Source organism: Pipistrellus kuhlii, unplaced genomic scaffold, assembly GCF_014108245.1.
Source record: "Pipistrellus kuhlii isolate mPipKuh1 unplaced genomic scaffold, mPipKuh1.p scaffold_m20_p_1, whole genome shotgun sequence".
NCBI classification, from domain to species: Eukaryota; Metazoa; Chordata; class Mammalia; order Chiroptera; family Vespertilionidae; genus Pipistrellus; species Pipistrellus kuhlii.
This window is the reverse complement of record NW_023425404.1, coordinates 140,169,248-140,181,330: the sequence shown is the minus strand read 5'-3', so window position 1 is coordinate 140,181,330 and position 12,083 is coordinate 140,169,248. Positions and strand designations below refer to the sequence as shown.

At 35.1% G+C, this 12,083-nt stretch overlaps 1 protein-coding gene across 2 annotated transcripts in view; it reads right to left on the bottom strand.

Annotated features, from left to right (window-relative positions):
• UNC5C (unc-5 netrin receptor C) overlaps nucleotides 1-12,083 on the bottom strand; it is a 370,938-nt gene that overhangs the window by 128,401 nt on the left and 230,454 nt on the right. For both annotated transcript variants that reach the window (XM_045570659.1, XM_045570666.1), the window contains exon 3: nucleotides 4,244-4,387. In XM_045570659.1, the coding sequence (XP_045426615.1) occupies nucleotides 4,244-4,387 (144 nt within the window). The remainder of the gene's footprint in view (nucleotides 1-4,243; nucleotides 4,388-12,083) is intronic.

The following is a 12,083-nucleotide window of genomic DNA, read 5'->3' as shown; positions in this document are numbered from 1 at the left end:
GCTTTACAACATAATTGGGCATACCGTAAGGACACCATAAATGTTGGCTACCAGGACAGAGAATTTTTAAAAGTTTAATGAAGATGAAACACTAATTGGTTTCTGTCATTTTGTAACCTCATCTTACAATTGAAAAAGCTGTTTTTCATGACTCTTAAGAATTTATCACCAAACCTTTTATTATACCATAATCCATACCTAGGGACAGAGGTTAGAATGATCTTTAAGCAAATAAGCTAAAGATTATTGTGGTGAAGGTTTAAGTTGTGCTGAGGTATGGCTACTTCCTTACTGCACTGAGATCATTTCAACAGAGAAATCTCTCATGATTATAGTCCCTGAAGAAGGAATGACCATTTCAGCCTTTCTTCTTTATTTCTTGGATTTGGGGCATTTATAAGACATATTTGTATTCACAGAGTTCTGCTAAAGTTTTTTTTTTTCTAATAAGTATTTTAGAGCTAGAACTCCAAATGACATCCATTACAGAGAAGAGTAAGAGAAAAAACACATACGAGCCATTCTTTTATAATTCACACTGCATCTTTCATTTCAGAAAAAAATGATTATATGTCATCACAACATTTTTTAAGGCATGTCTTAAGGATAAATAATAAGACACATGCCAACTTTATGGATGAGTACCTGACATATCAAAAAGTTAAGACTCTTTTTCTCTGAATACAAAAAAGAATGCAATGATTGCAGACAAGCTTTTTTGCAAATAAGCCTTTTAGCCATAAACTTCCCTTTTTCACACAGCATAAAAGATTACTTTAATGCCACATTTTAGTCTGGTGGGTTACCAGCTCTTTCTAGCAAATAAATAAATGATTTCCCCCAAAATATAACTTATGAGACAGTTTTCAATCAATTGGATGTCTAGCTCTCAAAATAAATATGGGCTATAAATGTCTATAGATTTGTGGTCTTCTACAAATCTTGGGACCTTCTATCCATATATAAAAGCAAATATATTTGGAAAAACATAGATTGATACTATTATAGCATTTAATCTTGAAATAGAAACAACATGATTAAATACTATTTAATATAATAGCTGAGATTTATATAATGCAAGAAGAAATTAATTGTTAAAATTTTCTCTTATCCGCCGAAACTGGTTTGGCTCAGTGGATAGAGCGTCGACCTGCAGACTGAAAGGTCCCAGGTTTGATTTCGGTCAAGGGCATGTACCTTGGTTGCTGGCACATCCTCATAGGGGATGTGCAGGAGGCAGCTGGTCAATGTTTCTCTTTCATTGATGTTTCTAGCTCTCTATCCCTCTCCCTTCCTTTCTGTAAAAAATCAATAAAATATATTAATTTTTTTTCTCTTATATAAAAAGTCTAAATTCTATAATTAATCTCCTCTATTTCAAAATATAGCCTCTGTAGTTTATAATGGACTTATTAGGGGTTTAAATGGTTGTACAAAGAATCAAACAGCACTTTAATAAATAGGTGATTTATTACAATATGTTGGCAAGCTTGCTAAGCTCTATCAAAACATTTGGCATTAAACATCGAGATACTTTCATAGTATAATATAAATCTTTCAGAATACCTAGTTAAAGAAGTACATTATTTGGCTAAATTCCATAATTAATTAATTTTGTTTTTTGCTAGGTTGAGAAGATAGGAAATGGGGGGGAAATGACATAAGAGACCATGAATAATGAGTTCTATATTTTAAAAAATCAACACAATAATTCGCAATATTACATATACATTGAGTGGCCAGATTATTATGATCTGCATCCAGGGATCTGTCAGTTCTACTCACTGAGAAAAACTGGCTAGGGCTAATTATTACTATTTTTTAAACATTTATTGTTGAAAGTATTACATATGTCTCCATATCTTAATTTTCTCTGCTCATGCAGGAGTCTCCTCTCACTCAATCTCTTCCAGCCACTGTGGCCAATGCGGTTTTCTTGGAACTGGCCTGCCTTCTGCCTCAGGATATCCACCCATACTTCTCCAACGTCCTTTTCCCTCTGCCTGACTCCCTCCCTCTCCTCCTTTAGGTTCCTTCAATTGCCAATTTCTTCCTTGAACACCACCCCGTAGCACTGCTTAGTACCATTTCTTGCTTTGTTCATAGAATTTACCAATTATGTATATCTGATTACTAGTGATTTGATTTAGAGTTTTCCCTTCCTCACCAGAACATCCAACTCCATGAGGGCAGGGATCATCACTTTGTTTCATGCCACAACAAATAACAACAATTGTTCCAAGAAAGATAACATGTTTGCTAAATATTTGTTAAATAATTGACCTTTTACAAATAATGAAGGGAAATAAGAGAAAGGTGAGCTCCTTTAGTATGAACAATATCTAGGAAGCATATAAATCAAGATATTTCTAATGTAGCATGATTAATATGGAGAAATTCTTTGTGGGTCAGAGTTGGAAACAAAGGCTGGCTATATAAAACATGAAATACGTAGTTATGGACTATGTTGCGTCTCCCAAAATTTGTATGTTGAAGTCCTAATCCCCAGTACCTCGGAATATGATTTTATTTGGAGAAAAGGCCTTTCAAGAGGTAAGTAAGTTAAAATGAGGCCTTAGGGTGGCCCTAGTTTAAAATAACTACTAGTTTGTTTGTTTTTAAATGTTTTTATTATTATTAGTTTTTAGAGAGAGAGAGAAATATGGAAACATTGATGAGAGAGGAAACATTATTGATTAGCTGCCTCCTGCATGCTCCCACTGAGCCAGAAACATGGGCATGTGGCCTTAACAGGAATCAAAGTGTGATCTCTTGGTTCCTGGGTCGACGCTCAACCACTGAGCAATACTGGATGAATTGACTAATAATCATATTAAGAAGAGAAATCTGGACTTGGACTGTTACAGAGGAAAGTCCTTGTGAAGACACAGAAAAGATAACTATCTCCAAGCCAAGGACAGAGGCTTCAGAAGAAATCAATACTGTTGGCATATTGATCTTAGACTTCTAGCTTTTAGAACGGTGAGAAAAGATGCACTGTTTAATCCAACTGCTCTGTGGTTTTTTGTTTTGGCAGCCCTAAAACACTAGCATAATGATATGTGCCATTGTAAGGAATGTTGACTTTTCACACCAGCCCCTGTAAATTTTAAGCAGGGAGAGAGGAGATGAGGCCTGGGTTTTTGGAAGATTGCATTTGTGGTGATATGGAAGAAGGTTGGAGGAGGGCAAAAGCTTGAGGCCCAAACAAAACTGGGAAGTATTGACAGTGGTTGTGGTCTATATCATGGGAAAGGGAAGGAAGAGAAGTATGGAATTGGGGAAGCATCCGAGCCAGGACTGTTGGAAACTTAGTGACACCATAGACATAAGTGATATTGACATCTGCCACAAAGAGGGATTTAGTAAAAGGCGAAAGATTTATGTGATCTGAAGAGAAACCAGAGTATTAAAGAGGGATTTAGAAAAATGCAGACCTGAAAAGGGGTTCGGAGAATAAAACTTGCATGGATTGTAAGTTTTGGTTTCATACTTGAGAAAATTTCTCAAAATGGAACATTAAAGCAGATTATAGCAGCATTCATGCTGCTCAGGATGTGAGTAGCATTCATTGAGAAAAGATATAGCTGCAGGCTCTCTCTCCTTTGGGGGGAAATAATAGCATATTAACATCACCATCTTAAAGAATCTGGGAAGCTCTGCAATGAAGAAACTTCTATAACTTTGGCCAAAAAGAAAAAAGAAAAAAAAGAGGCAGGACTGGTATTTTCGACATCGATTTGATTATATAACCCTTTTTGTAAGGCACTGCTGAACTGCTCCCTGAACATGAATACTCTAAAATTAACACAGTGTGGAAAATAGTGGTAATTTTGATGCAGTAGAATGTTTCCAAAATAAACAGAAAAGCTTTGTCTGGGTAATCTTTGTCCCCAATAGCAAATCTAGTCAACATTGTCTTAAATTGGCAACATAAACTCATTAAAGGAATATAGTTGGTTTTCCCATAACCTAATTATTACCAGATTTTCAAAATATCAGAATCTTTTGAAAGTAGCACTGTTTTTTTTCATGTCACAAAAGGAAAACTATTCAGTGCCTTGACACAAACAAAAAAATAATAATATTCTGCTGACGTAAGGTAAAAATGTAGCTCAAATGCAGAAATCTGAGAGCCATTTTTGACCAGGTTTTTTTTTTGATGCTAGAGCAGCTGCATTCTAAATTTGCCCACATTCCACCAGCACCCGAAGACCCCAAGGGTCCATGCGCAATGACTCACATGCGATGCGCACGTAGGCCTTCCGGCTCTTGGTGGTGCCCGCTGAGCTCCAGGCCACACACTGGCACCAATAATCATCAGGCCCAAAGAGTTCTTCCACTTGTTGGCGCGAAATCTCAATGCTCACTTCCCGGACAATGAGACCTAACCAGAGAAAGGAAGATTCAAGTCAGGAGAAGATTTGTACTAAGGAAATACAAAACATCATACCATGCTTTTCTCCACTCCCTTATCCTTCTTGATGCCATAGATCAACATCCCAGATATTGCCTCTCATCTCCTCTGATTTTCCTCTGGCTCCAGTAACTTGACTCACAACTTTTTCATTCTCTTATTTGCTTTCTCAAATCTTCTGGATTCATCAGAAGATGAAAGTGAAGATCTATTATTCCACAAAATTACACTTTTCCTCATATGGCCTAATAATCATCCTCCACCAAGTTATCTCCTCCTGTATATTTAAATGTGAACTTGAATTTCACAGCTTCTAAGGATTCTACCTCAATTATATAGGTGTGGGGAAGAGACTCACATGCTATACACTGAATTAGATATCTAAATCTTCTTAAGAAGATTTAGTTCACATGAAATGAGAGAGAACCACCTAAAACTATAATCATAAGTGCATAAGTTAGAAATATGTCTATCTACAATATATATCACATTTTATCATATCAGCAAGTAATTTATAAATATGTGGAGATTAACAATTAAATTATGTTAGCAGATGTGTTTCAGTTATTAGGCACACTTTTTCTTGAAATATATAGTAACCCCAGGTAACAAACCTCTACTATTCTATCCAAAGAATGTATGACTTGAAAGTTTTCAGGCATAATATTTTGAAAGCCTAAATGTTTCTCTATAATTGTAATGTAACCAAAATCCTGTTAAAGATAAAGTGGTCTCCAGCTAAAATGCTCCAATTCTTAGAATTTATTTCACAGAATTATGTAATCCTAAATAACATAAATTGTACTGAGAATCTGAGATTATCATTTTAGGGGTGTTTATCTTGAGGATTCAAAGCCTATTTCAGAGATTCATTCTGCAGTTTGCATTTTTGCGCTGAGCAACAACAGAGATCTACAAGATATATGCGCGTGACTGTCAGTTCTCCTAGAGACTGAACTTGCACTTTCCAGATGGAGCGTCTATTGAGAGAACTATCAGGGGCACCCTTGGGGAGAAGAAGAATTTGCTCTGCATCAAGTATGAGCACAGGAAGAAAGTTTAAACATATTGCTTTCTACCATTCGTCAGTCCATCCATCCATCCATCCATCCACCCACCCATCCATTCATTCAACAAATATTTATTATGTATCCATTATATAAAAGCAGTAAGCTATTAGGAAATGAGAGTAAGATGGTGATTTTCCTCAATGAACTGAGATTATTGTGAGGAAAGAACATATTAACTTTAGCAAAAATTCCAATTTATCAGCAAATACTACTTTCCTTCCTCTTTCCTAGTCCCTGCCTAAGCCCCTCATCTTCCTATCTTATTGTAATTATTGTAGTTTTCCCCACTTCTAGAAATTCATGCAATAATTCATGTAATTATTGTAGTTTTCCCCACTTCTAGAAATTCATGCAAATTCATGCTTTTCTATCGCTCCCCCCACCTTTTAAAAAATCCCTCTTTCTGGTGTTTAATACTTTTGCCTGTTTTACTTGTTTATACCTTCTCCCTTTGTGTAGAAATTCACTTACTGGAAACAAAGCTCTTCCTATAAAGTTGCTGCAGTAATTTACAGTCACCAAAGGGCTGATAAACTTGCTGTCTGTGTTTCCTTAGACCTATTACGGCTCTTTCCAAAATGCAGAGCAGCCACAAATGGGCTCAGGATATTAAAACCACATACACATATTTTCTGCCCCAAGATGATAACGTTAGGTTTCATTCCCCTCACCCCTTTTACTTAAAGCAATTACAGGAAACCTAATTAAATGCTAGGGGAACTTCACTAGGGTCACTGTAACCTTTTAGCTCAAGTACATTCTACTGACCACGGATCTGAAGCCTTTTAAGAAGCCACAGACTGACCCTCCTGTACAGGAATTGCAGTATGAATGTTCTGAATTGTGTGGCCCAGGCTCCCTGTGGGCGTTGGAGCCAAGCACACACCAATTTTTGTCCTCAGCTTCTCAGATGCCCCATTCAGAAGGGGATGTATTACAGTCATGTACAGTTGCCCTACCACAAGCTCAAAGATTACATCCCGAATTTTGGTCAAACTACACGAGAACAAGAAAGAACTGAACCCAGAGTAATTAAACACAGCCTAGAATGCCTTAGAGACTGCTGCATTCCTCAAACACTGAACTCCTTGGTTACATACCACCTTTTCATTATCACAGGTACATTCATTCTTGGCCTATCCCATTTCACTCATCAAACCAGAAGCTAGTGGTGTGGGTAAAAGCAGGTAATATCCTTTCTCTCTGAAAGTAAAATTGCAAATGTGCTTGAAGTCTTGAGACAGAAAAAAAACAAGCCGCCTTGAAATTTGAAATGCCATCAGCATTACTTCCAATGTGGGCTGCTTTGAAGAGCATTTGGGAACTTGAAATTGGTCTCAGGTTATTTAGAGGTGGGGAGGAAATGCTTCAATCTACAGGACTTACTCAAGTACAAATAAGTATTTCCCATCACATCTGATAACATCAAAGACTTCCCATCATTGTTCCTCCCTTAATAGTGGCATCTTGTTTGAAGTTTGCAGTGATTTGCTTTTATAATAGGATTCATTGTGGTTTGGGAACCAGAGTGCAGAAAAGTAATTAGCATGGCATACCAAGAAGTCTTATAATGAGTACAAATATGCACTTGTTAATAGGGAGTTTCAAATGGTTTTAAAATTTCAGATGTAAGTGCAACTCTCTGGTTGGATTGTTGTGAGGTTATTCATGATTATGGTAATAAAATCTGCTAATTGACACTTATACCTTATCTCTAGCACAATTTTAATATTATAAGAGTGGTCAGGCACCACAAATAGTGCTGTTTTTTTTTTTTTAAGAGAATATTATAAAGGGATCACAAATACATGATGAATCCTGTAGTGTGATTATTTAAAACATGATCCATATTTCCCCAGAAATGTAACCTAAAATGCTTCCAACAGCTATGAAAAGTCCATGAATGTCAAAATTACATTAAATTCCAGGAATGTAAAGATGGGTCAAACATCACCTACAGCCTTCAGCTGTTCATTTATCTTATCTATTAGGTTATATTGATTGATTGATAAATATTTGTATTGATTTGAGAGAGAGAGAGAGAGAGAGAGAGAGAGAGAGAGAGAGAGAGAGAGAGAGAGAGAAAGAGACCAATGATGAGTGAGAATCATTGATCGGCTGCCTCTTGCATGCCCCACACAATGGAGATCAAGCCCAGAATCTTGGGCATATGCCCTGACTTGGCATCAAACTGTAACCTCTTGGTTCATAGGTAGAAGCTCAACCACTGAGTCACATTGGCTGGGCTATTAGGTGATATTTAAAAAATCATGCATCATCCTAAAGATTTTTTAAAATGTGGCTATTAAATTTGTACCTTCTGATATCCCATGTATGTTTCACTAAAAAGCATCCTAGCCCCAAGTTAGATTCAGATGTCTGAGTTGTATTTCTCATTCCTCCTCATTGCTTTATCTTTCATCTGGCAAATTGAGGTTCTGAGATATCATGTTTTGCAGAATCACTCTCACCCTCTTCTTATTGCCAGAAGAGCTGCAGAGGTCAGTGGGCAAAATCTCATTAGGAGACATTCACAGCTAGGGGTTGGTGGACAATGTACAAAACTGCAGGTAGGGATATTCTGAAATATATTACATTTTATTGAATTAGTGTGGTCTCTTTTTCATGTTTTCTACCAGAGCCTAATCCTATTAGTTTCCACTAATATGATCTAAAATATGAAAGGTATCACTTCTAGATCTCTTAATATAAATGAAACCACACAAAACACAATCATTATTTAAAAGGATGTCATGTAATAAAAACTGACGTTTTCACAATTTGTAACTCACTAAAATAATCAAAATACGATGGCTTGAAAGGCAGGATTTTATAATTAAGACACTGTTTCATGCTACATGAAGTCATCTACAACCTTTAAACTACATCAGGAAAAGGAGACACTGTGGACACATAATTTACAAACTTTTCTCTGAAATGTTTTCCTCAAATTTTTAATATAATATTTAATATGTAAGGAGACCATCTAATTAACTAAAATTACTTTGTGTAATTGAGAATTAGAACTTACTGGTGAATTAGATTTATCATGAGTATCATTTTGTTTCAATTACATTTACTGTCTTTGTGATCTAGGTCAATTTACTGCAAAGTTAAAGATGACACTGCTGAGATTGAATGGTTCAAGGGATTTGTTTGGAAATATTTCATACGAAGTCATTGACTTGATTCCTTTTAATGTGGTGGTTTCTGGTCACTTAGTTCTGTCTGAAATCCTGTGTCCAATGAGAACTTGTGTTGTATTTTTGTTACATTTTTGTTTTGTCTAGAACTGAGAAGAAAAATATTCATTGATTGTTCATCTGGAATAAGGAGACTTCTAGAAAGCTATATAGCAACCATATGTAAATTCAATTTTTCCTTTTGAAACTTGAATTTTTAATTGCAAAGTGATGTTAAAATTGTGACAAATGTTAAAATATAGTGACAATTAACACCATTTTCCCTTTCCTTTCCAGCCACCATCAAGCTTAGAGATGCAAATATGAAGGGTATTTCGAGTGTGGGTATGCAAAGTATTCTTACTTACATATAGAATTGTTCTAGAAATGAGTTGACAGAAATTAATTCTACCTGCTTTGGTTAATCATTTAATTCCTGTTCTAACCTTTGGTGATAAAAAACAACAACCATTTAATTGCTGTTTCAAGAAGTCTTTCTGAGATCAAAATGGAAACTAAAATGCTTTTTGTAATTTACCTCTGCCTTGTGTGTTAATGTTCTTTAAAATATAAAGGAGCAAGTTTGTGAAAATATGACGGTAATTTGTTTAATTTGGAAGGATAGAGCATACTCCATTAATATAGCAAATGTATTACTCTTCCTAAATATTTCCATTAAACACCTAACTTGCTATATGTATATGTGTATATGTGTGTATGTGTGTGTGTGTATATAAAAAAGTGTTTCAATTATACATTCATATATATATATATATATATATATATATATATATATATGAAAATGTATAATTGAAACACTTTTTTTCAAAATTATAGTGTTTAATAATTATCTAAATCTAACAACATGCATTTCTATGTACCATAATTTCATGTAATTTATTAGTACTATTAATGGAAGCAATTTTAACAAAACTTTAAAAAAGATTCCTATCAAAAAGGGTGAGGAATAATAACATATTCTTGTTGACTATACACGTGTGAATTACTCTTGTTCATTTATTCATTCAATAGATATTTGTTGAGATTCTACGTGCCATGCACTCCTCTATGCACTGTGAATACAGTGGTAAAGAAGACAGAAGGTTTCTGTCATTTTAACATTCCATTGAGGAGGTAGTTTTTGAGCATCTATTTTGTGCACAGTAATTTCTAAGACAGCTATAGAGATGAATTGGTTATGGATTCTTCAAATTGTACTCTCTAATACTAGATATAAAAGTAGAAGTTTACTGAGTAAAGGAACTCTGTCAGATGCATTGTATATCAGTATAGTAATGAGCGAATAGTTTCTATTTTTGTAGCCATAACACACAGTGGTATTAAATTCCAGATATTAAGTAAATTTATTGTAATTCTAATTTAGAAGAGTAAAGATAAGTGGTATTTATTGAACATCTACCATGTGTCTCAATTAACCTGTATAATAAACCCTGATGATTAGTATTGCTATATCTTTAATATGGGCAAGTAGCAAATGCCAGAATTGAAACAATGTTTTGCACAGGCAATAATTACTGAAATCAGGATTTAGCACTTATCTAAATCCAATATTTTTAGTCTTTCACTGCACCAAATATCGCTCAAACTGTGTCTCCAAATAGTGTTCTCTGGCCAAATGAGTTTGGGTATTTCTGTTTAATACACCCTCCTCTTAGAAGCTCAGAATGCTCATCAATATATTGAGGCATTGGTCAGAACTTCTGCCATAAAGATATCTGCTTAATTTATAATATATTGCCAACATTTCCCCAAAGTTTATTAAATCATAGAATCCTATAGTTAACATAAACACAAAACCCCATCTTATCATGGCTTTGAATGTGATTTTGTTTTCATTCTCCATACATTGATTTATTGAATAAAAGTAACTGATTATTTGGAAAATTCTAATAATCCCACGAAGAAAGCTGTAGTGAAATGGGTGAGAGGGGGTGATGAGGGGAAACAGGAAAATGGAATATTAGAGTGTAATACTATAGCATGGTTTGATTTTAAGGATTTAGAGAGGAATCAGAGATACTTCAGGAGGAGAGAATAGCAGGAAGCCAAAGGACAAAGATAAAAAAGTATGGAATATTAGAGGGGAGAGGAATTTATATAAAACAATAGAATTCGATGGAACAGAGATTCACTGAGAACCTTGAATGGCAGCTAGAGAAATTTGTTGTGTGGAGCAGGGAGACTGAAAATTGTAAATTGGTGAAATGACATTTTAAAAAATGACATATGCTTTAGGAAGATTAATCTGTATCTACCAGTAAGCAAGACTAATCTGATTTATTTAAATAAGTTTAATTATTATTATTATTACAAATTTTGTTTCATATCTCTGATCTTACATTGTCATTAATCAAAAGTGTTAACAGCAATATTCTGGACCCTCTCAAAACACGGTCTGACAATGAAAGCCAGGCAGAAGCCAGGTATAGAGAGAACAGTAATTACTCGTCCTGTTGGGTTTTCCTCTTATACTTACTTAAAATGATTTAGAAAAAAAAAAATTAAGAGACATCACCTCTGGAGTCATTTCCACTCATAACAGCTCATATACATCATATATATTTGGGACAGTTGTTTGTTTATAATATATTTCATATTCTTTTTGTTAAATTTCTTTATTGATTAAGGTGTTACATATATGTCCTTATTCCTCCATTACCTCTCCTTCCCCCCACTTATGCTTTCATCTCCCCTGTTGTCTGTGTCCTTTGGTTAGGCTTATATGCAATGCATGCATTCAAGTTATTTGGTTGATCTTTCCCCCTTGCCTCCACCCTCCCCTACCTTAATGAAACTTCTAAACCCAACTTTAAAGTTTAACTCATTCAAAAATATTGTTACAGCTGGGGGCTAGACAAATATTCATCCACTAAACAATAATCTACTGCTTTATTTAGATAAAATAAATTCCTGCCTTGTATTTACTATCAGATTTTTGGAAAGCCAAAAATGTTCTGAGAATAAAACTACATCCTATTCACAATGTTACCATTGGTGGTACTAATGGGAGGAGCACCTTGATTAGAAATTATATTAGGTACATGTCCAGCTGAGAAAGAAATAACTGGTTTTAAAATTCTTTACCAGTGTTGGGAGAGTTAGGTCTGGATAGGGACATTAAGTGCCCCTGGAAATGCAGATTTAGCTACCACATTTAGACATGGTGTTCAAGCAGCAGCAACCAGTTCTAGTGAAAGGCCCTGAAATTTCTTATACTTCAGCCAGTTCACTCAGGATTTCACCAATATCTTGAGTCCCCCACTACTGAAGTACAGGTGGTGGGAGTGGTGCTACCGTGACATGGTGTGGTGAGTGGAAAAGTCCACTTATTTTGGCAACTAAAATGCTTGAACAGCTCATTTATTAGGAATTCCTTACATACTCATTCCACCA